Consider the following 24205-nt stretch of genomic DNA (forward strand, 5'->3'; position numbering starts at 1 on the left):
TCTAATACAGAAATTTTCTTTTTTATTATTAACGCGGAATGTTACGCTGGTCCTGCCGGCTGTCTTGCCGAGATCAGTCCTGCGTCCCAGCTCAGACGGGCTGCCAGCCATCTTCTGCCAGAGGCAGGTAAAGCCAGCCAGTCAGCTTTTTTTTTTTTTTTTTCCTCTCTCTCAAAAGAGAAAATTTGCCTCAAAACCTGCCAGAGGGATCTGTGGTGCACAGTCCAAAGGTTTCGAGCTCGCAGTCCGAGAATCCCTCTGGTTTCTTGTGCCTTCTTTTAAAAAAAGAGGAGACAAAAAACGTAAAAGCAAGCAGGGACTGAGCCTGCCCTAGCTTAAAAAAAAAAGACAGTAGTTTCCATGCATGTTTTAAAAAGGGAAAGGACAGGGGCTGAGAGGAACACGAGCAGAGAGAGAAGGCAGCCAGGCCTACAGGGGAAACTGCTGCACGCTCCGGATTCCACTTCGAAAAGAAGGTGGTGAAAGAAGGACGCGCACACCCGTGCGCACGCCTGCGCGCACTCACCCCCCCCGCCCCCCACGCAGGGCGTCTCGTTACGCATCAGGGAAGGAGAAATTATCTTCCTCTTGGGGTTTGCGGATCCAGCTGCCGTAGCCCATCTCTTCCAGCGTGTTGAAGAAGCACTGCTTGGCTTCTTGGTAGGCCGTGGCTGCCTCCTTAGCGTCCGAGTACACCGAGAGCTTCTGCAGGTCTTTGCGGTTGTTCTTGACGCATAACTGCTGGAAGAGGGCGAACATTTTCCTCTTGGACACGCGAGACACCTCCAGCTTCGGCCTGAGAAGGGAGAGAAAGGCAGCAATGAAGGACACGACACTCAGAAGAGCGAAGAGGAGCAGGGGGTACAGGGAAAAAACCACGACGAGATGCCTGCGAGGTCTCTTGGCTCAGCGGGGCGCTGTTGTAGGGGCCGGGCAATATTTTGTTTTGCTCCAAGAGCGCTCGCTTACATCAGTTTGAAATTCCTCTCCGCAACCCTCCCCACACGTAAGGTGCAGAGCGTGCTCGCGGCTTCAGAGCTGCCCCCCTTTCCCCAAAGAGAAAAGCAGTGTCAGGAAAGGCTCTTCTTACCCATCTACTTTCCCTTTCGTGCCATCCAAGACTTCAACTTCGCTTTCATCAGCAAGACACCAATTCACCGAAGACTCCTTCGTCTTGCCCGTCTGCCTTGCGGAGTCGTACACGCTGACTCGCCCAACCTACGTAAGAGGGATTCTTAGCGCCGGTCCTGCTGCGTGAGCTCTTCGCGCCCATCCTGCTGCGCGAGCTCGCTGGCGAGGGGAGCCTCTCGCCAGGGGACCGGGCGCATGGCACCCACCAGCCCGCGCTCGCCTGTGGCAGAGCCTCGCGTTTATTTTCCATCCCTTGGTGCTTTGCGTGTCAAAACCTCAGTTTCCCCGCGCTCAAGGTGCCCCGCTGCTGCTGCTGTTCCTTTCGAGAGGCAGGCGCGCTAGGTCTGATCTTACCCCGGACGCGTGAAATCCACGGAGCTTCCGTCCCCTGCAGGCAGGGGTTCAGCTCAGCCCAAACTCCTGAGAAAAGCCAGCGCTAGGTTCTTACTAAGCTGAAGGCTACGGGGATGACCTTGGTCTCCTTTTTCCCCGACCGAGGCATTGCCAGGGAGCCCCAGACACTGTGGGATGACGCAAAGCGGGCAGGTTCCTGGCCATCGGCCTCCTGACCCTGGCTGGAGAGCTTCTGCCAGGCGACCCCCCCCTGCAGAGCGAGGCCTAAACCCGAGGGCGGAGGTGGAAGGGGGGGACGGAAGGATGGAGAGGTGCCAAGCCCGCAGCGTACCTCAGGATGGTTAATGTGATACGGAGCCCGGAGCTTTTCCTGCAGCGGGTTCCCGTCTCTCGCCACGCGGCAGCAGATCGCACGTGTTAAATGCCCCTGACTGTACAAGTAACCTGTGAAGAGAGACGCGAAGGCGTTAGGAAACGGGAACGGCACAGGTGATGGACGGGCCAAACCCTGAGAGCTCCTCACAAGCTCCAGGAAGCTCGCGGCCACGTGGATCAGCAACAGCTACGTGTAATTTAGATGTGTAAGACGAAGGCTTAGAGACTGCAACATTTCTCCCCGAAGACACAAACAGCCAGCTTTTGTCTCACCCTCCTAGATCACATGTGCCTTCTAAAAATCAAGAACCTTGGAGAAAAACCCACTCCACCCACAGCATAAAATCCACAAACTCCCTTTTCACTTCCAAACAGCGCAGCTCTGCCAAGAACGCCATTTCAGTCTGTTACTCCTACGGCCTCCGCAAACAAGCTTTTCCCTCACTTGGGGAAGGGAGGTTACTCGTCGCTGCAGCCCGGTTCTAAGGAGCGGGGCAGCACATCCATCCCAACCCAGAAAGGACGGCAGGTCTCATACCGAGCGTAACAGAGCTGAGATAAACCGGTTCTACGAAGTGCGACAGCAACGCCCCTTGCAAGCCAAGTATATTCCAGCGTAAGATTTTGTCGCTGCAGGACATGGTTCGCAAACGCTCCCCGTGCTGGATCCCATCCCACGTGGGCACAATGTCGCTTGACTCCACAGGAATGGTACCTTCCCCTGCGCAGGAGGAGAAGAAAAGATTTTCTGTAAAGAGTCGGATATTCGACAGATCAAAACCCCATCAGCAACTGCACAAGGAACTATTCTTCTACGCGCAGGCACGGAGCGACCTCCGGAGTCCGTTTGTGTCCAGGTTCGGGGAATGTTTTAGCACCACATGAAAAAGGGAACTCGGTACCGATCACAGATGCGTCCTTTTTCACGTGGCTGAAGCAGAATGAAACGGTGTTCGAAAGGGAGGTCAGAGCCAGGTAAGCCTTGCAGCAAACTTCAGCTCTCCTCTTGCTAGAGCCCAGCCGGCAGAGCGGGGAAGGAGAAGGGACTCCCTCTAACGCCCCCATCCCTTTCACCCACCCCTTTTGGTTCCTGAACGCTTCAAATCCCACAACAGCACCACACAGAGAGGGGTAAGGAAACTCTGGAGCTCCAGAAAGGCTCAGAGGAGAGGACCGGAGCCACCCCAGCGTGCAGGGAGCGAACGCACTCACCGTTCTCCACCTTGGTCCGCAGCTTGCCTTGTTTGGGGTTCTCAAAGAGAGGCTGATGCTGGGCCTGCCCCACCACGCTCACCTGATCGCTGCAGGATTTATCAAAGAGCGCCCCGTCTCCACAAGGTGCTGTGCTAGAAAACAAACAGCCCTCAGGTTAGCACCGACTCTCAGAAAACAGCCAGGGCCGGGGGTGCGACAGCGCCGCTGACACCGGTCACCCCCTGCACAACCCCGCACCAACCTGATGTAGAGGTGAAAGGTAACGCTGCTCTTTATTTTGAGTCTCCTCCCTCCCGCTGGCTCAAAAATGCTCTCTTCTGCAGAGGAAGGATTAGACGGGTCATACTTCATCAACTCGCTATAGAGAAACCTGAAAAGGACAAAAAAAATCACGTCAAAAGGCTGCTTTGCTCCTCAGACAAGGAGCACCTCGATCCAACCGCTGCCGCGACAGGCAGGGTCGCAAGCTCTGCCTCCGTCGCGCCGAGTCGCCTGCTCCCGCCGCGTGGGAGAGCGAAGACCGGGAGCCGTGGCTGAGAATACCTGGAAGCCAGTGACTAGTGTTTGATGCTACAGAAAAGGCATGAAATAAAGCAGATTTCCTACCGCGCAGAGGACACGCAATAGAAAATAAAACATTCTGGCAGGTGAGCAGAGGGAAGCACTGGCAGGCGAGAGAAAGGAGCCTGGCTGGCTGCTGCTTGCGGGCATCTGATCCGAGCGTGAAGAAGACTTCAAGGTTGTTAACCTAGCACCTTTAGTCAGCACCAAGTTTGCATTAGAGGAAAGAGCCCCAGGGGCAGCTGAACGCAAGCGATACGATTAGCTCAAGCCCACGATCTGTTTACGATGACTGGGTCTTTTATGGCTGCTTCTATCCGGGGACAGGAAAAAAAAAACCTTGAGGTCTCCAACATAGCATCAAGGACTAAAGAAAAACCGCAGCTTGACAGAGACTCCTCAAGCAGAGCCTGCGCGGGGATTTATTTTGCAAGGTGGAGCGCACTGTTCTCACCTCTGACAGGCTCTGCTGTGCCAGAGCAGCCCAGCAGCCGCGACTTGGCAAGATTAAGAGCTGAGACAGACCGTAAGGAAGAGCGCAATCCTCTGACTTCACAGCTTGCCGGGGACCTGCCCTCAACACCTTCGCGTGCTGAGGAACGCCTGAGTGGCAGCGGGCAACGGCTTTAAGAAAGCAGTTGGCTTTGCTGTTCGTAACTGGAAGGACAGACATTAACAAGCCTAGTCCAACTTCATCTCACTTTAGTTTTAAAAAAAAAACAACAAAAAGTGCCACACTGAATGTTTATAAAGAGAACAATTGTGCAGTTTAGGTGGGAAAACCCTTTCCAACCGAGGAAAAAGGGTTTCTGACTTATCACACAAACACATTCGCTATGTTTTCCTGAAGCCACCCAGATCCAGAAAGGCCAGAAGGGGACCTGGTCTGCAGATTCCCCAGCACCTTGGCTCAGAGCTGCGCTCAGACCGCAACAGCGCGTTGCGTGCCGGCCAAGCAGCCTCTGCAGGATGCTTTAAGTACATCACATGTGGCCCTTGGGCTCTTGGCAAGTTTCCAGCTCGCTACTAATTTGGGCACCATTCAGGCATGGCCCTTTCTTATCAGAAATAACTGCCCTCTATTTAACACCACAGGGGTAACCAGTAGCGTTAGAGGATCACAGCCTCTCTCAACGCAGGAACCCTGACAGCTACATCGCTCTAGAATGGGTCAGCACCTCTCCTTCTCCTTCAGGTTTCTCCTCGTCTCACCTCACAAAGCCTCTTCGGGAAATGATTTCTGCGTGACAGTCATTCACTGTCTCCCCCTTCAAGCTCAGCTCTTCTCCTTTCACGCAACGATTACCTGAAATAAATAAAAAGGCGAGTGTCAAAGTCAACACACAGCTTCGCAGAAAGAGGCAGGGTTTCATCTTGCTTCAAGTTTTACTTCTTTGGGCTCCTGAACAGCAGCAGCAGCGCTATTAAATCATTATCCTGATCCAAGCAATTAGGAAAATAAAGGGACAAAGAGCACACACTGCTTTAGGGACAGCAGAGACGTAAATTGCCACAGGTTTAGGGGCAGTGTCCCTTCCCGAGTGCTCTTCCGCCCCCCGCTCTGGGTGGAAGCGTGGCAGTAACTAGGAAGGGAGCTAAGGTACACGCAGCCGAGAGAAGCTGGGGGATCTGGTGCTGTACAACGTGAGGAATCCATGCTCTGATGCACAGACTAGCAGGCAGCAATGCAAGCAAAGATTAAGAGCAATACAGCTGCAGGCACGTTTGCTTTGTTCTCTCTATAAGCAGATCACTTGTGACACCACGCAAGCCCTGGGAACGTTTCTTGCCCTCTCTGAAGAAGCCTACGGCAAGAGCCATTCCCTAGTCGTAGCTGACGGGGAATCCAGTGGGGAAGCGAGAGTTCAGCTTACGCTGGAAGAAGCTGTTCCTACCCGTTCCGATGCTGACCACCACTCCCAGGCCCTTGTTTCCTTTCCGCATGATGATGGCAGCCAGGATCTTGCGCCCAAGCAGACTGTGCTGGATGCGAGCAGTGAGGGTGTTGAAGCGCTGGTGGCTCAGCATGGCCATCTGATCGTGTAGGGTACTGCCGCTCACGGGGAGCTGGAAGGGGGACACAAGAGCAGGATTGCTAAGAGGTCGTGAGCAGGTCACGGAACAAAACGGCTCAAGAAGTAGCCGACCTGAAGCACAGCTACGCCAGCAGAAGGCAGGAACGCAAGAAACAGGAGCTACAGGCAGCGTAATTTTGGGTTGAGTGCATGGACGGTATCGTGTCGAGGGGTGAGCGAAATTATTCCTGGGAAAATCCTGTTCAACGCTTGCGAGTTCTGCTTTGAGCACATCATTAAGAGACGGCAGCAAGCTGTCTTCCTGGCAGCGAGCGACACGGGCTGCGGAATGGCCTCCCGAGATTGCCAGGGGAAACCCCCGTCGCAAAGGAACAAAACCCATCTTGCCTATTCCCAGAGACTCAGCCAAGGAAATCTGTTCCTGGCTTTAGAGGAATTCCTTCTCTGGCTGCCTGAGGAGACTGCAGAGTCACTCCCATTGCAGACGGGCACTTGCCTCCTCTAGCTCTGCTGCCTGACAAATCCTCCCTGATGGCTTTTCTATTTAGAGCCACAGCTGCCGCGCTCAGCTGTGCAGCCTGGAACGCAGGTTTTAAGAGATCACAAAACTCTAAGTGCGATTTAAAGCAGCACAGGTTTGGGACAGCCATCCTGACACAACCAGAGCTTTGCTCTTATCTGATGCAGGAGTTTCTTGAGCTGACGCACAGTTTTTAAGGCAGCATGAAGGAATTTGGAAGGAGAGGAAAAAAAAGTAGTCACAGAACTAAAAATGAGCGTGTTCCTGCTCCACCACAGGGACACATTTCAGCAGCTCGCGGAAGAATCTGATGATAATTTAGCCCTAAAGCAGACGCCAGCAGGAGGGAAGAGTACGCCTGTGCCCTGAGGAAACATCTAACCCACTTGAGGAAAACGTCAGCTTATTTGCACCTTCAGAGAACAGAGATCTCACAGTTGATCTTGAAAGCATTCTTCTGCTGGACTGAACGGCACAGGACAGGCAGGGCTACAAAAGCAGCCGCAGCTTTGGAGGAAGAGGATTTACCTCGGTGATGTTCATCCCTTCCATGCGCTCAATCTTCTCCGTTTCCCCGATCAGGACTCTGAGCGCCGCATCGGCTGCCTCCTGCTTGCCCTGCTTTTTATTATGTGCAGTTACAGCTGGGAACCAACGGCCTCCAACCTTCGCCTGATAGACAAACCTATAAAGAGAGCAGCACACCTCTGAGAAACCAAGAAACCTACGGATTTCAGTCTGGTTTTTAAATTCTCTCAGCGGAGAGAGGAGCGGAGGTAGCTTATAGTCACCCGGGCATCAAGTCTGGCAGAGGCAGCAGCTCGGCCTGTTGCCGTCTTGAACTGCATCAGGAATTTTGTGTTCTCTGTCCTTTCTCCAGGAAAACAGCAACAGTGCAAAACTTCCTCCTGGACAGAGGCAGCTACTTACTTGGGGTCATGGGGAGGTCCTGACTGGTCAATGAGTTTGAACTCTGCGGCAAACCCATTGGAGCGGGCGTATTCCAGCAGGCCACTGACAGGATTGACATTAAGGTATTTGATGAGCTCCCCAACACCCTTCGCTTTCGCCACCTTGGATTCGTCTGGAGTGGCGATCCACGGTCCACAGCTGTGCATGGACTGGTCGCCATGGGGCTTCGCGACAGGCTAGAGAAGAGTTAGACAGGAGAAGGTTGTTAAATACCGAGCAGCCGGTATTACCGCAGGCCAAGAGCGCTCAGCAAACTTCTGCTAGAGCCAGCACGTGACCTCGTGGGGTGAAATCCAGTGGGATATGAAATAAAGGGAGGGGAACCCAACCCAAACCCACTTGGGTCTTATAAAGCAGCTCTTTGTACCTGTTCAGGCAAGACATGGGGTACAGACTCTCCAGAAAGAATCTTCACAGCCACTTCTGCTGCCATTTGCTTTGCTCCCTTCTTGCTGTTTCCTACCACAGCAGGGAAAATTTGGTCACCCATTTTCACACAGTAGCTGAACCTGACAGGACATTATAGCATATGAAAAGTGTTAAGCATAGGTGTCTCGATCTGTTTATTATCCCCTTCTCCCAGTTCAAGTTAAATCCTTCTGGGTTATCTCCAATTTATATCTACCACGCTGGCCCTAAATACTCCCGGTAGAGCAGGGTACAGGACTGGAACCTGTTCCTGGTCTGGGAGAAGAAACAGCATCCTTTCTCTGAGAAAGGGCATTGGTTTTGGTCTCTTTCTGGAGGCAGATGTCTTGGAGGAGCCATGCCCAGACTCCTCAGATAAGAGGAGCGCTCAGCTAAGTCAGTGACGAGTCCAGGAACGTGGGGAGCGTGCTGAAGAGGAAGGAGATTAAAGAAAGCCTTTCCGTCCTCCCCAAAGCTGACAATACGCCATACCTAGGATCATGAGGTGGGCCTTCCTGAGAGAGCAGCTGGAATTCAATCGTGTTCCCCGATTTTTGCCCGTACTCCATTAATACGCTGATAGGGTGCTTCCCAGGAAGCAGGTTGAGATGAGCTGGCGCAGACGACGGCTCTGGCTCTGGATGCAAAGGCTACAGCAAGAAGATGGAGGAAACCAGTTTCAGACTAAACATTGTTTGATCAGCCTCACAAGTAAAGAAAACAAGACTCACCAATTCCAGTTCAGAGTTGTCAGAGGGAAACGGTTCTTCACATTTAATTCCACCGTGTCTTCCATTCTCCGCTTCGCTCATCAGGACCTTCATAGCGTTAGCTGCTGCCTCCTGTTTAGCGAGTTTTTTGCTCCCTGCTTCTGCTGGTGGGAATCGGCGCCCATTAATCACTGCCTGGAACTTAAATCTTTGAAAGAGAAAACCAAAGAGGTAAATCGAGAGGCAAAAGCGTGGTTTTCTCAGAGAAAGCAGGCAAGGCTGCTCTTGGAATTCAAGTGAGAAGGAGCAGCTAGCTCCTGGCTGGGAGAGCAAACCCAGGCTGCCATGCGCAGAAGACAAAAATACCAAGGGTGCCCCAACAGCTCTGCGTCGGGGCCTTGTTTCATCGCGTTTCCAGAGCTGTTCACGACAGAGGAGCTGCTCTAGATTTTGTTCTGAAGGAACAGGACGAATTGCCTTGTTCCACAAGCGCCAGAAACGCGTAATGGCTGCGTGCAAAGAGCGGTTTGGTTATGTCTCCTGCACAGGGATGAAGAAAGCTTAAAAGCAGCCTGCCGGGTTCCATCTGCACTTGGTCATTTGGGGTCACTCGTCCCTCCGGCATTTCCCCTGGCTATCCAGTGCACTCACACCATCTCAGAGAGGTGCTGCCTCACGTAAACCTCCTGCCTTTGACGTTTCTGTCTCTCCTCCCCGGGAACTCTAACAAACACAGCTTCTCTTCCGTCCTCCAGCCCTATCCAGAGGAAACCTGCTTCCAACGAGAATAGGTCAAACCAGATCTGGAGAGGCGTTAGGGGGCTGAATCCATTCAGATCCCTCCTTACAAAAGAAAAAAAAAAAAAAGCCTGGGACTCCATCTTTAGAAATTAGGCCAATTTTCCTGTCTAGCAGATCTATTGACATATTCCAGCGTGGCACATATGGTGCTTTTCACCGTCTCGCTGGTGCTCGGGAACAGCCACGATTTAGCAAGGGGAAGCAGGAGTCCAGAGACCAACTCCGCAAACCCTAGCGTCACGCCACACGCTCTGCTCGCAGCTACACCACAGAAACGTCCAGAGTGGGCTCACCTCGTTTAACCCCACATATCTGCACCCAAGCACTTTGTTCTGGGCTCCCTTTTTACCACTTCCAAGGTGAGAGCATCTTGAGAGGTAGCTTAGAAATACCGGTTTCTCCCTATATAATGAAACTGAAAGCCAAGCGATTAAATCAGACGGGACCTGGCTGGAGAGACGAATCCCACCTTTGCTGCTCAGAATGAGGTGCAGGGTCACCAAAACTGGGCTACCTGGGGTTAACTTTTAGCCTTGTTTTGTTTGGGTTTTTTTTAAGCTGCTGCAAGAAATCAACTAGAAAACTAAGAAATCCAATTTCCTTCTGAAATGAAGTAACCATTAACGAGCAGGCCCCTCAGGATGAAGTTGAGTGGGTGACGTTAGTCGAAGTCAGATCATTTCAAGCAAAAAGACAGCTCAGGAAAGGTAGGAAAGTTTTTTTACCGTGGCTCGTGAGAGGGTCCACTCTGCTCCAGCATGGCAAACTCACAGTGCTGGTACGTGTACTGGGAATATTCGGTAAGGCCACTCACTGGGTTCTTCTCCTGACAAGCCATCAGCTTCTCTACGGGCGTACATGGGAAAGCAGTTTCAAACTGGGCGGCGTAACTGGGGGAAGACGGGGAATTCATGATGGATTCTGACTCCTCGGGCTGCTTGTTGATAGTGTTGAGGTTATCCGGGATATCATCCGTGGCCCACCTGCCGTTTTCAGAGTTATCGTAATTACTCAAACTGGAGAATTCAGGCTTAGTGTCCTCAGGCAGGGCTGCTTCCGTGTCACTGGCATCGCTCTGATCGGTTTGCCCCAAAGCCTGCTGTCCGTTTTCTAGACTTTCTTCTTCCGATGTCGTCACTGCTGGTGAAGCTACGGTCATCTCCTGGGGATACGGAGGAACAGAGGAAGGCGGAAAACCGGACTCGGGTGTGGGATCTACCGTCTGCGTTACCGCGCTGGCCTTCAGCCTCATCTGCATCCGCTCGCGTTTTCTGTCCGTCAGGGACCACCGTGGGGGGCTTGTGTTCTGCTTGTGGACATCTCCCAGCTTTTCCAGAGCGCTAAGAAAGGCGTTAACGTCCTTGGCCCTCGAAAACCCAATGTTTTTGGCAAGGTTGAGCGCCGTTGTTTCTGCCACGCTGAACAAGTAGTTGCAGATTTTTTCCTTCGTCTCAGCCATCACGGGATCGCCGTCTGCGGAGGAGCCGACTGCGCTCCTCTTTCCTCCTCTGCTCTCAAAAGCTGGATCTGTGCGACCACCGCTGTGGTCAGCGGGGCTTCTTTCTCTCCCTGCGCTTGGGCTGGCAAGCCTCCACAGCGGCGGCGTCTCTCCACCTTTGTGCAACTTGCCTTCTCGGAAGAGTTTATACAAAACGCGGTTGACCTCTTTCTTTTGAGTTTTAAGTTTACGTGCAAGATCATGAACTGTACAAGTCTTCCCCTCCCCAAGCTGCTGGAAAATTGTCAGAATTTCTTGTTCCCAACCTTGTCCAGCAAGAGACAGTCTCTGGAAATTCAGCCTGATGGTGTCAGAATCTCCCTCCGAGTCCTCCTGACAACGGTACTGAGGATGACAATAACGTGACGAAGTTCCTACCCACGGACGCTTGCTGGAGAACCTATGCCATCCCGCTCTGCTGCGGCCGGGTTGCCATCTCTCCGCAGGAGCCGGTGCCGCGGCTCGCACGCCTCCGATGTGCGATTCGTCGTGTGATCCCTGTCCCTGAAGCAAACAGACTTCAGCGTCCCGCTCTGTTAGGAACTGCTGGTGTAAAAAGGTTTCCCGATTAGTTTCTCGCAGGGTATGAGGGCGGTTAAAAAAACCTTGATTAGTGCTGGGGCAGTTACGTCTTGACCAGGGAAGATACGAGCCTCTGCCTCGACCGGCGCCTCTGTTCATAGCGCACCGCTGGGACACGCGTGTGAATCGCGCCGCTTGCGCGCCGGGAGACGGGGAGCTGCGATTCGCTCTGAACTCTCCCAGGTGCCTCCTAGGAGGAAAAACACAGGAATTCAGAACCTATTTACACAAGTATAGGATTCCAGAAACGTGGTTTAAACAGCTTCCCTGCTCCCGAGGCATTTCAAGCATCTTCACCTTGTCAAGCTTTCCTGTTTTCTGCTGAGTCTAAATTATTCAGGGAAACACAAATAGCAAACTCTGTGCCTGCCCAGCACAGAACCCAGCAGTGAGGAATCGCAGGCGACGTAAACCACGAGAAACAGCTTTAATAAGAGCGACCCGCTGTTCCCGTTGGACTGAATTTCAAGCCAGCTGCACAGGCGTCTTTTTGTGACGCCTTCTGTCGAAGGCTCACCCCGCGCTTCCGAAACACAAGCGAGTTTCACTCCTCTGCCCCAAGGGAGATAAGAATCACAGGCCTGGTTTGCAATCGAAAAAACAGGGACGCGGGAAGGCAAAGCAGCCCAGGGAGGCGAAGCAGCACGCACGGTCACACAGGACAGAGCTGCGAGAGGCTTGCAGCAGTTTTAACACTCACAGCCAAAAAAAAAGATCTGAAACCCCAAACGTCCTTTGCTTCCTGGACACTACGTGACCGGTAGAGGTAAAGCATCACGCCACAGGAGAAGTAAAGTGATAACAGGCAGAGAAATTTGATAGGTGTGCAGCTGGCGATGGCATGAAAAGTTTTTTGGGACTGCAGCCCAAATTTCACTCATATCACAGGCAGTTGTGCCGCCCCCCTTGGGTACAGGAAACAATTCTAAGCTTTTAATATGCTTTTTAAAAATAAATAACCCAGCCCAGGATATATTCTAGTTCTTTGACAGCAGCTGGTTGTGAAACTGAGCGGATAAAAACATGCAACTGATACCTGCCACTGGGTCCTGCCTTCCTCCTGGTGACCTCTAAGTCACCTGTCTTCATAAAGACAGCTTTTCCGATGCAAGTCTTACCTTCAGCAAGCTCCCTATCTTCGTCAAACGCATCTCAAGGCCAACTTGAACTTCACTTTCATTAAACAAGTTCATTAAAAGCCTCCAACTGCACCCGGCTGCCACCACCGTGACTTTATTTTACCAGCTCCGACGAACGCGGGCTGGTGCTGGGGGGTTCCCCCCTTCCCAGCTCCGGGGGGGGCCCCGCTGCCCCCCTACTCAGTGAACGCCTTTTAAAAAAATGCTCTTACCTCGCTCTCATCCATACGCCAAATTCCCTTCTTTTGTAAGAAAATAAAGGGAAAAAAGCAACCCCGACCTGCAGAACATCCCCCGGGGAGGGGAGGCAGCGCCGGGCCTGCTGCCGGCAACCGGTCACCCCGCCAAGATGGCTGCGAGCTCCGTTTCGGTTTCGGTTCCCAGCGCGGCCCGTCCCCGCCCCGCCCCGCGCGGGGAGCTCGCAGGGAGGGGACGCGGCCACCCCACACCCACGGGCGGCACTGCTCGCTGCGCTGAGGACGAGGGCCTCGCCCGGACCAGGTCCCCGGGGCCCGAAGGCTCCGTGCGGGAAGGCGGGCAGGGCCCCCGGGGCCGGGAGAACCGAGCCGCTCCCCCAAGCAGAGGAGCGGCCCCAGGGAAAACACTTTATTCCGCGCGTTCCGCCCGTTCACGCCGCGTCCCCGAAGCCCCCGCGGCTGCCCGCGCTGGAGGCCGAACCGCGGCCTGCGCCCAGCGCCTCTCCCCATCCCGCCCGCGTCAGCGGGCCCGGCGGCAGCCGCACGACAGGCGCGGGCCGGGGAGGCGGCTCCGCTCCACCCAGGAGGCCCGTAAGCGCCCCCGGCGCCGCTGAAGGCCCGGCGGGGCCCAGGTTTTAGCGGCGAGGCCTAGGCCTAGGCCTGCGCTTGGACCTAGGCCCGGGCCTGGCCCCGCCGCCGCCCCCCCGCGCCCCCTTACCCCCTCCGCTGCCGCCGGTGCCGCCGCGGCCGGCGCAGGGTGATGACGCAAACGCGCGCTCTCCCGCGCCTGCGCAGGGTGCAGGGAGCCGCGCGGCGGCCATTTTCCTTCAGGGCAAAGCGCGGCGGCCATGTTTAGCCAGGGCAACGCGTGGCTCTGCCGCCGCCGCCCCACGCCAAGCGCGGCCCGGTTCAGCCGCCCCGGCTCGCTCCGCCGTGGCCTAGGCCGCACAAACCCTCTTCTTCCTCCGGCTGGGAGGCAGCAGCCGCCGCTGTATCCCGGGGCACCGCCCGCCGCAACGAGAGCGGTGGCCCCAGGCTGTGGCGCCCATGGGCGCTACTGCGCATGCGCCCTGCGCGCCGCCCGCCTGTCCCCGAGGCGTGGGAGCCCCCGGGGCGGGGATGGGCGGGGGGTCCCCCCCTCCTCCGTGGGCTCCCGTCCCCCGTGGGCTCTCCGTGCCCTGTGGGGCTCCATCTTCCTCCATGGCCCCCCGTGGGGCTCCCATTCCCTGTGGGCCCTCCATCTGTGGTGGGGCTCTGCTGTCTCCTGTGGGCCCCCCCACCCCCCAGTGGGGCTCCCTCATCCCCTGTGGGTCCGTCATGGCCCCCCCACCCCCCTGGGGTTCCCCCTCCCCCTAGGGCTCCCCCATCCCCTGGGCCCCCCTCCCTCCTGGGGCTCCCCCCTTCGCTGTGGGTCCCTCATGGCCCCCCCACCCCCCCGGGATTCCCCCTTCCCCCTGTGCCCCCCCATCCCCTGTGCCCCCCCTTCCCCCGTGGGGCTCCCCCCTTCGCTGTGGGTCCCTCATGGGCCCCCCCATCCCCTGTGGGCCCCCCTTCGCCCTGGGGCTCCCCCATCCTCTGTGGGCCCCCCCTTTCCCCTGTGGGGCTCCCCCATCCCCTGTGGGTCCCTCATGGGCCCCCCATCCCCTCTGGGCCCCCCCTTTCCCACATGGGGCTCCCCCTTCCTCCACAGGCTCCCCATTTCCCATGGGACTCCCCTCACCCCCATTTTAATACACATTTTTTAATGCCAGAGCTCTCCCTCCAGGCGAGGCCCAAGGCCCGTCCCCCACGGTCCTTCCCAGGAAGATGGAGACCTTCCCCTCCTCGATCCCAAACCAGACACAGCCTCTGCTTCCGGCGGATCCTCCCTTCCACAGGCAAAACCCCTCCTCATCGTGGAAGTTGGAAAACTACCGGCAGAGAACAGATTGTTCCTGTCTGCTGCTTTGCCGCGTGCGTGTAAATAGTTGTGTGTCATTTACCATCTGGCAGAGGGATCCGAGCACCGAGGCGGCGACGGCGCTGGGTGCCAGCGGAGAGGCGGGAGGTGTACCGGCACCGCGAGCGGTTCCTACGGCTCGGAGGCTGCCAGTGGTTTAGGGCAGCGCCTGTTTGCTGCGGTACAACCGGCGACCGATGGTCACATCTAGGACCATCAGACTGGGAGTCCCCAGCCCTTCTTCTGCCAGGGTGGTGGATGCGGAGGGGAGGCAGGAGGGACGGGCACGGGCTCTGGATACATTTTCGGGGGCCATCTGCCTACGCTTGCCCATGAATGAGCAAAATACATGAGGACGAGCTCCTCAGAGAACCCTGGTCCCTGCCAGCAGCTCTGCCCGTCCCAAAGAGATGGTGGCTGCGTGTCGCCTTCGGGTGCGGACCTGCACGCACCGTGGCTGCTTCCCCACAGCTTTGTGAAGGCATTTCAATGAGCCCGGAGTCACCGCAGGCACGCAGAAACAGTGAGTCAGGCCCCAGAATTGCCAGGCTCAGCTGCTGCTCACGTTCAGTGACATTTTTTTGAAGCTGAGGTTGAGGGTTTTTCAGGGTTTGGAGGGGTTTTTTTCAGATGATTTCTGGATTCAGAGATTTGGGGGCTTGCATTTCTCAGTTTGGTTTTGGTGTGGGTTGGTTTTTTTTTGCTGTCATGAGGAGACTCATTTTCTAAAAAAGGACCCCTCCGCCAGCTGAAATTGTCCCATCTTTATTCCTAGGAGGATTTGGGAGCAGAAACCCCTCTGCACGGGGTGAGGCTCACGGCAGACCTGCAAACGCCGGGGGTCAGGCACTACCAATCCCCATAAGCAGCGTCTCCCACCCACTCCGCCAAAGCACGAATGACTCCGCAGCACGCGGAGCACACGACGATCAACTCCTCAATCTGTTCTTTTCCCCCCCACACCTTTTAATTGCTTGTGATCACTCTGAAGCTTTAACCCAGCCTCGGTGAATGTGATTCATCTTGGCTGCTGTTAAGGCAGAATGGGAAGGTTACAACGCTGCTCTCGCTGCGTCAACGTGATATTCCCTGCCCATGAAATAATCCATAGCTGGCATTATGGGGCCATATATCCTCTTGAATTGCAACACCCTAAATGCAACAAATAGCCACTTAATCGATATGAGTTCATTCTCTGTTCTCCTTCTTTATGGAAAATTGGGCAGGCTCCCAACCTGTTTCCATAGGAACGGGCTGGGAGACTGGGAGAACCGCCGGCTGCCGAAGGCCCGGCGTTAACACAGCCGCGGCGTCTGCTTCGCGCTGGCAGAAGCTCCAGCGGCCTCCCAAACATCGCCGCCGCGTAAAGCTGAGTCAATTTGCGCCGGAGATAAGGAGCTGCCAGCCGATAACCGGCTTACGCGCGGCTACCCGCGTTATCCCCGCGGAATTTGGTGGAGGATGGAGAGGGCTCCTTTGCTCGCCCCGCACCAGCATCCCAGGATGCTGGGGCTCCCTGGGGGTTCCCCCAAACCCCCTCTGCCCCGGGGCCGCGCAAAGGCTTCCCCGCGCGGTGGCAGCATTTGCTAAATCTCCGGCGCCAGCTGGAGATGCCTCAGGTGTCTGCTTTGTTTTGCTTCCCTCTTATGAAATGAAATGAGAGGAAATAAATTGTAGCACAGCTCCCCGGCCCGACTTTCTGTTCAAATGCCAGTTCTCAGCTAAGGCTATTGTTCCGCAGAGTTTCATTTTAAACTGCTTTATTAGACATACTAAAATATCACTTCCTCGCTTGCGAAGGCAGCCTGTTCCTACAAGAGAGAGATAAAACCTGATGGCTTGATTGCAAAGGGGACATTTTGTTACTCTCCTAAATCAGCTGACGGCATTTTTTAATGGGAGGCAGCCCTGGGAGCGGTGGTGTGGTAGGAGCCTCGCCGGTGCCTGCTCCCCTCCACCCCAGGGGCAAGCTCTGTTTTTGCGCTGCCGAGGCAAGAGGTTCAATTAAGTTTTGGCCTTTTCGCAGAAGCACCCGTCAAGCGCTTCAGGCTCCTCGTACGTGGAGCGAGGAATTGGGCCCAGCCGGTTCCCACGTCCTCCCGAACGTTGCTCTTTCTCGTGTCTGGCTTGCAGATGCACGGCTGGGAACCGGCGTGGCAAATCACCGTAACTCCAGTGCCTTCAGTTCCCCTTGGAGGGGAAAAAAATTCTTCCAATAGATTTTTCTTGTAGCTATAAGCACGGTGCAGGTAATGCACAGGAGACGCTGCCCCAACCCGAGCCTGGGGCTTCGCTCTGGGCACCGCAGAAGGGTGCTGGTTCCCAGAAAGGCATTTTTTCACCTGCTTTGCCCCCTCCTGCTCCTGAGGGGCTGGTTCCCAGCTGGGGACGCGGCAGAGCTCTCCGGGGCATTGCACAAGCTTTTTCTCCTAAGGCTCCTTGCTGCTCAGCAAAGGAGTGAACCTGAGCTTTGATACAGCCCCAGCAGCTGCCATGTCTGCGCTCCCGAGACATCAGCAGCGATTACTCATCTCGAGAGCTCGCCGCGCGGCGCAGAGGGGAAGGGAAGACTCTGCCACGTCTCCCGGCACCTCTGTCCACGCAATGTTCACCCCCCTCGGGCATCGGCGTGCTCCAGGGACGCGACATCGCGCTCCCACGGTCTTCGTCCTTGGCTCTGAGCCGCGGTGGAGCCCGGCAGGGAAAGGCAGGTGGGGCTGGCACAGCTGCGGCAGGCGAAGGAGCCGGCGCGGTGACTCCCACGGCAGCTGCAGCGGTGGGAAGCAGCAGAGTTTTATTCCGACGGTTACAAAAAGTACCCTTGAAAATAGGCAGGAGAAGGCAGACTGCGGCGCAGCCACCCGCGTGGCAGGGGATGCCACGTGAGCACAGCCTTCACCTTTAGCTCTCGGATGCCAATGGCCTCATCCGTCGTGTTTTTATAGCCGGCACGGCGGCTGCTTGGCAAGACCCACCCTGCAGTGGTCTGCGCCAGCCTGGTGCCACGATGGCCAGGGGCTCCTCCGGCTCGGAGAGGGGCCGCGGGCAGCCCGGCCGCTCCCACCACGACAAAACACGCTTCAGACGCCGGCGTTTCTCCTTGGTGTGGCTCCAGTCGGGTCAGCCTCTCCCTTACCGAGTTGTCATCTCTTGGGTGATGGCCAAAGCATCGCTGCAGGGTGTCAGGCGGGGACCCCGGGCAGACTTCGAGCCGCCCAGCGCCTTGTTCTTGGAGGGGGACCAGCGAGGGGGTTACTGTCACTGCTCTGAATGATGCGGCGGTTCCCAGAGAGTGAATCAGTTAAATTAACGAATCCTCCCTAATGCCAGAATTCAAGGAGCTTCCTAATACGTGTCGGTTGACATGGCATTAATACTCTTCTCTGTGACCTTTACATCGCCATCCAAGTCCGGGCTCCCCTTTTTGCCCTTTGCTATTCCCTTTCATATTTAATATTAAATCTGCTTTATCTGCAAGAGGGCTTTATTGTGCACTCAGATAAATGGAAAGGATTTCACAATCCCTCCTCGGGGCAGAGCCGCGGGTGGGAAAAGCGTCGGCCCCAGGGTAAAAGGCATCGGAGGCAGAGCTCTCCGCTGCCGCTCATCGCCACACCAGCGGCCGATTCTCACCCGCATCGCTTGCGGCACTTGCCGCGGGGCTCCCTGCCGAACCCCCCATTTTCTTCAAGGTCAGCGCTCGACAAACCCCAGGGGTGGCCCGGGGTGGGCAGCCGCTGCTCTCCGCTCCTCTTGATTTATGTGCTATTGAGCACAGAGAGACTCTCATGGGCCGTCTCGCAGGGGAAAGCCTGGCGCAGCCGGGTCTCCGAAGGGCTTCCTCGCCTGTAGGACTCCTTTATGCCTCCCACGGGATCCTATTACACCTCCTTTGCCGCTTTTTCTTTATTCACCGTGGATTTTTTTCCCTTTTTTTTTTTTTTTTCCTCCCTTCTTGCATGCAGCACAAACCAACTGCCAGAGCCAGCGACAGGCGCTGATGGAGAGGCAGGAGGGCGGCTGGAGGGAGTGATGGATGGCACAGGAGATGCCGGTTGCAGATCTCGGGGACATGTACAGCACTTTAATTGGTCGGCCTGCACAGATTTCCTCCCAAACAGCATTTTTTAATCTAAAAGAAAGCAAGAAACTGGAACGTGTCTTGCTTCTTTCATGACTTCCCTGGAGGCAGCAGCAGCACATTAAGGAAAAAGAGAAGGAGGAGGAAAAAATAGTCAGAAGCACCAGGTGGCTGAATATCTTGCAGCCTAATTGATTCCTCTTTAATTAGTACAAAACCTGTTGCTCTCAACCAACGTTCGGTGCCAGCTTTGGAGCAAGCAGCATCCTCCCCGGCCCCGCGCCAGCACAGCTTGGCATGGCGGAGGGAGGAGAGGAGCCGCAGGGAAGGGTGCGGGGTTGCTGGTGCCTCTCCTGTACCTGGGAACGAGGGCCACCTCCAGCTCCTACGATGTTCTTCCATGCAGCAGGAAGGAGGAGAGCCGGCCATTTCGGTGCCCGTCGCACACCGAGGGGCTTGGATGGGATCATCTGGAGTAACTGAGACTTCCCGGGGATTTCGGTGCCTGTGCCTGGCCTCGCTTGGGAACAGCTCACCGGTTCTCACCCAAATCCAGTTATTTTTCCGAATGGAAAAGAGCTCAACTTCATTTTCAGTGAAGTTATTTCTCCGCTTTTTGCCTCCTGACTTTCAGAAAGATGTCCAAGCCCTCGCGTGGGTTTGAAACCAGGCTCTGCCTTGGCAAGGGCTGCTCTGGGATAGGTGGTGACTTTGCCAAACAGATCGAAACTCCCCCCCACCCCACCCCCTGCAGCACCCGGCCACATCTCTGCCGCTTCGGGAAATGCCACCTTACGCTTTTAATCCTTTAGTCCTGACCTGTGCAAGGGCTTTCCCTGGTGCAGGGTGGCTTTGGGGGCTCTCCTGTCACCCAGCGGCTTCTCCCCAGCAGATCCAGGCGTCGGACCCCGCTCCTGGGTCTCCGGTTCGGATGGAATATTGTCACCAACAAGGTGATAACTTGTCTGTAGGTTTTGCAGCAAAGCCCCTGCCACCGGCTGGCTCGCGACAGTTGCCAATGCTCCGGCACAGCAGCAGGAAACCCAAAAATACCCATTTAGGTAGAAAAGTGTCATTTACCACCACGTTTTACAGCTGATCCCTGCTGAGGAACCCTTCTTACTGTGCGAGTGCCAGGCCAGCAGGCTCTGAGAAACGGAGGTGGCTTCTTCCATCCCGATAACCATGCAAAAGGACACGAAAGCCACGAACATGAGCCTGGCATCTTTTTTGTGCAGATGCATCCTCCGTGGGTGCTCGTGGGAATTGCAGGCGCGACTGGGAGAGAAGAGGAAGCCGATGTGCAAATGCTGTGGCCTGAGCAGGAAACTCAGGAGCTAAAATACACCCTGCCAGCCCTGGCACGCAGCCCCAGCCCCGCCTGTCACCGCTGAGCAGGGGGACCCTGCAAAAGTGGCACCGGCCCGGGCTCCGGTGGCTAATGAATCCCGGCAGTACGGGCCCAGAGCAGGAGTGGGAGCATCCCTCTCGGGGCTCTTGAGGGCTCAAGGAGCAGTTTTCGCAGCGTCGAGCTGTGTGGGTGATGTTGCACAGACCTCTCTGAAGGCGCGATCTGGCCTGCAGACCTCACACCACCGCGTAGATAATTAACAATAACGAACGACCTCGTCGGTGCCTGGAGTCCCAAGGCTGGGGTGATGAATTAGCAGCTGAGCAGCCTTGATTTTACCTTGGAAAAAGAGCCCATCCAAGATGGAAATAGCTGCAGGGCAGGCCCCCAGCTCATTTTATTTCTGCAGCGAACGCGGGAGGGTGTTTACAGGAGGTTTTTCTGCCTGGGCTGGGGAGCTGTGGACCAGATCTGGATTGCCCAGCTGGAAGCTGTGGCTCCCCGTCGCTCACCGCCCGCCCCATCCCCTGGGGAACCAAAGCTGCTCGGCAGGGAGAAAGGCTCCCGGCTCCTGAGCCGGGGAAACGCCGGTGTGCGGAAGCCGTAGCTCACCGCTGGAGCCGTTTTCCTGCCTGCGTGCCAATGCAGAGCCTGATGCGAAGACCCCCGTTCCCGCCTGCCCTCCCTCGTCCCCGGGAGCTGCCTCCCACGTCCCGCTCGCTCCCAGCGGGCAGATGCCGATTCGAACCTGGGCCTTGCGGAGCCATTTGCTTGTGGTTTTGCCCTCCCTCGTGGAAGGCCAGCGGTTCCCCGCTGTTTATAAAAAGGTGTAAGGAATTCTTGAGCAAAACTATAGCTTTTTTTTTTTTTTCCTCCTCCTGTCACCGCACACCCCGGTGCCACCGCGGGCACATCGCGCCGGGCTGGGTGAAGATGCCCGGACCCTCACACCGACAGCAGCATCCTCCTCGGGCTGGGAAAGCAAAGGGCAAACGGCCACAGGGAGGCAGAGATCTGCATTATGGACATGATTCTCCTTGGAGAAGCCTTAATCCCAAGCCATTAATAAAAACAGATTTCATGCCGCACGCAAAGATTAAACGAATTTTGCCTTGTCTCCGTGGGCAGTATCAGAAATACAGCTGCCTTCGTACGTTAGGGCTCTGCTGCGCTAAGCCACTAATACTGGAAACGAAGCTTGAGGGTTTTAATCACCTACCAAAGAGTCCCCCAGCCTGTTGGAGGTATTTTTAGGATTTACAGGTATTAGCTCAAAAAAAAAAAAAAAAAAAAAAGCCCAATTTATCGATTCATCACGATTCAACTACTGCGCATCACCCTCCTCCGCTGGCCCCGCAGCACCCATAGCCGGGTTAGCTGGGGGGGTCGTGCCGGTTGGCACCCTCCTGCCCGGGTACGGGGACGCGTTTTGGGGCAGCCGCTCCCCTCCGGCTGCCGCCTTCGCGCCCGCTCGCCGACGGAGCGAGCCCGAGCTCGCGGCGCAGCGTTGCCAGGCTCTGAGCAAGGCTTTTGACTCATCGCCTGGATTTAACGGCGCTCGGTGGGAAAGGATCCAGCTTCCCCTTCTCTCTACCAACCTGTTCCCTCTGCGAAAGTTGTTTTTGTGCCCTTTGCACCCCAGCCAGCTTTTATCCTCGTTTCTTTAGAGGTGAGGGACGAACCGAGCCGTTAGTGAAGCTGGAGGGAGCAGCCCAGCTCTGATCAGGCAGAGCCGGGGTGAGCAGGAGGGAAATCCCTGGGAAGCCTCGGCGCAGAGTGGGAGGAATGAGCATCCACCACGCCGTCGAGCGACTCCGCTCTCTCCTTGAGCCACAGCACGGGAACCCCGACCCCCTTCAAAAAAGCCCTTTTGGGAGCCGGTAGCTGGAAAACACCTCGCTGCTAGTGTAAAGCAAGGCGGCTGCCCGGGAGCTGGGGACTCCGAGAGGCAGCAATCGGTGCCCGTGGTTTTACAAAGCTCCCAGCATGGAGGCTCTGGAGACGCTACCCCAGCCTCAGCATCCCCCCGCGCAAGGGAGCGGGGATGCTTCCCCCTCGCCGAGGTCTCCCCAAAGCATGCAGACGGACCCCGAGAGGCACAAAGCTGCTTCCCAGGGAGGCAGGGGAAAGCTCAGCACCGTCGGGGGAACCACCACCCCGAGCACAACCCTCGCGGCGCCAGGCTTTCCTACGGTGAGGCGCGACCGCAGCAGAAACGCCTCCAACATCGCGCCGCAGCCAGACCCCGGCCCTAGCAGGGGGAAGAAGCGAGCTCCCAAGACCAGCAGAACAGAGGGGTCCGAAGCATTTATAGATGTACGTATATATCATATATTTCTGTGTGTAACTATACATAGATAGCTGCATACTTACACACCCGCACAGGTAAATATTTATAGATACTGACCTCTTCAGATTAAAGTCCAAGGCACTTTTTACAGTGAACAGGTTAAAGCCATAGTTTAAAACATGCCTGTTTCTGGGTACAGCTCGGGTTTATGGCAATGCTGTGGGGACGGGCCAGTCCCCGCTCCCTTCCTCCCAGCCGAGAGATCGGACCAGAAGGAGGGATGTAAGCCCGGGGCCGGATCCTGACCACAGAGACACGCAAGCAGCTCCCGCCGGGAGGTGCGGCGGCGGGTCGGGGCATGCTGAGACCTCAGCAGGGGGAAGAACACTTTGGGCAGAAGAAGGAGCAGAGCTGGGCGCACGTCTCACAGCGCCCGGAGCACCAGAGCCCCCGGTCAAGAGCACCCCACCGGGCAGACGGTGCCAGAGCCCTGCCCGGTGCTCCATGGGGCTCCAAGGTGGCTCATCCCACAGGGAAATAACTCATCCCACAGGGAAATAACTCATCCCACAGGGCAGCTTTTCCTATCCCCTGCAAAAGCCCCTCTCTGCCACCCTGAGCCCTCTGGGTGCCTTTGGGGAGGGAGCTCAGAGCCGGGCGAGGAGAAGCTGGGACCAGCGCAGAGCCTTGCAGCAGCATCTTCCCCTTCTCAAACAGCGGAGGAATCACCTTCCCCCACCCAGCAAACCTACCTGGTGGCCATCGCACGGGGCTCCGAGCCAGCTGGGAGATGCTGGGCAGGAGAAGCCCAAGGGAGAGCGGTGCGGAGGAGCCAAGCAACCTAAAAATCCCCAGGCACCCCCAGACCCAGCTGGCAGCAGGGGAGGCTCAGCCCTGCCCTCCCAGGGGAACCAGCCCCTCTCCTCCGGCAGAGCTATAAACCACGTCCCGGCCGCATCCCAATGAGGGGCAGCTGCCTCCAACAACCGCCCCACCAGTGGGGGCAAGCGTGTGGGGCAGGAATAGCCCCAGCTGGGCAATCCCAGGCAGCCACTGGCTACCAGCTGGTTTCTGCAGGGGGATTTCAGGTTTAGGGGCCAGCAAGGAGCCACCGGAGCTCATGGCAGCTCGGTGCTGCTGGGACCTGACCCTACTGGGTTTAACTGGTCTGGGAGGGTCAGGCCAGCACAGCTGTGACAGTAATAACGGCGATAACGATGACAGCACGGCAGTGACTGCGACTCTGATGGGGAAGAGCCGGTGTAGGGGCTTTTAGGCTTTCTCTGGACAAAAGCAGCAGGAATTGGTCCCATAGGTGCTGCTCATTCCCGGCTGTGGTCACGCTCCAGGCGGGAAAACTGACCGGGAAGGAGCATCGGGGCTGCAAAAGAACATTTTAAGACTTTGCCCACAGATCTTGATCCACTGGGGATCAGGCCCAGCAGCTCAGGGGCGGGAGGTAAGGAAGAGATGCTGCGAGGCTCGAGGAGTACGCAGCTGGAAGGCTGCGACGGAGCGGCCCCTGCAACCTCATCGCCTTTGTCGTTCACACTCAGGGCTTTGTCCTCCTACGCCATCACAGCCTGACGTCGAAGGGAGCAAAAGTCTTCCAGACACAGCAGCTGTGTTCCCTCGGGACAATTCCCCCCCGGAGAGTGGGATGGCTCCCGGGAACGCAGCCCTTGCCTGTGGCAGCGCAGGTCATTGGGGCAGGGCTGCCCATGCCCCCATGCCAGAAATTAGGTATTGACCTGAGAAGACAAAGCAAGCACGCTATTTCTGCCTGCCTCCTTCTGAGCAAACCTCGCACAGCCCGGCTCCGCGTCTAGGGAGCCAAAGCAGGCAGGAACAGTCCTGCCTGCCTGCCTGCCTGCCTGCCTGCCTGCCTGCAGGTCCCCAGGCCAAACACAGAGCAGCGTTTCGGCGGCCGGCGTGGCAGAGACCGGCTTTGCCGGGGAGGAGGAGGATGTTTGGACCCTCACCCTTTCCTAGGCACAAGTGATTCCCTAGTTCAAAGCCTGCCTGGATCCTGCCTGTGCCAAAAG

General features: G+C 56.4%; 1 protein-coding gene and 1 long non-coding RNA gene across 4 annotated transcripts; one reads left to right on the top strand and one right to left on the bottom strand.

Moving 5' to 3' along the window:
- Window positions 1-13352, bottom strand: ADAR (adenosine deaminase RNA specific). 3 transcript variants are annotated; one of them, XM_087772685.1, is made up of 16 exons: window positions 12515-13199; window positions 10067-11353; window positions 9809-9973; window positions 8304-8490; window positions 8065-8222; window positions 7532-7673; window positions 7123-7340; window positions 6721-6877; window positions 5532-5703; window positions 4849-4942; window positions 3317-3445; window positions 3073-3206; window positions 2399-2581; window positions 1817-1929; window positions 1091-1218; window positions 1-796 (listed from the first exon to the last, which is right to left on the bottom strand). In XM_087772685.1, the coding sequence occupies exons 1-16, from the start codon at window positions 12523-12525 to the stop codon at window positions 556-558; spliced, it is 3519 nt and encodes a 1172-aa protein (XP_087628811.1). In that variant the 5' UTR covers window positions 12526-13199; the 3' UTR covers window positions 1-555. The 3 variants fall into 3 exon arrangements, with proteins under 3 accessions (XP_087628811.1, XP_087628812.1, XP_087628810.1); XM_087772686.1 differs by lacking the exon at window positions 12515-13199 and adding an exon at window positions 13218-13352 and having other exon boundaries at window positions 9809-11353; XM_087772684.1 differs by having other exon boundaries at window positions 9809-11353; window positions 12515-13198.
- Window positions 13353-13565: 213 nt separating this feature from the next.
- LOC148053912 (uncharacterized) lies at window positions 13566-15989 on the top strand. Its single transcript, XR_015707895.1, has 3 exons — window positions 13566-13745; window positions 14251-14452; window positions 15214-15989. It is a non-coding gene; the product is annotated as an uncharacterized LOC148053912 (long non-coding RNA).
- The last annotated feature ends 8216 nt before the right edge of the window (window positions 15990-24205 follow it).

This window comes from Nipponia nippon, unplaced genomic scaffold, assembly GCF_047370975.1.
Source record: "Nipponia nippon isolate SJK-2023a ecotype South Korea unplaced genomic scaffold, ASM4737097v1 scaffold_36, whole genome shotgun sequence".
Taxonomy (NCBI): domain Eukaryota; kingdom Metazoa; phylum Chordata; class Aves; order Pelecaniformes; family Threskiornithidae; genus Nipponia; species Nipponia nippon.

Excerpts from the sequence above, each read along its gene's own strand:
- ADAR (XM_087772684.1), bottom strand. Across the intron at positions 3,446-4,848 it reads TCCCGAAGAGGCTTTGTGAG|GTTTCTCTATAGCGAGTTGA; the intron begins GTGAGACGAGGA and ends TGTCCTTTTCAG. Across the intron at positions 3,207-3,316 it reads ACCTTTCACCTCTACATCAG|CACAGCACCTTGTGGAGACG; the intron begins GTTGGTGCGGGG and ends TTTGTTTTCTAG.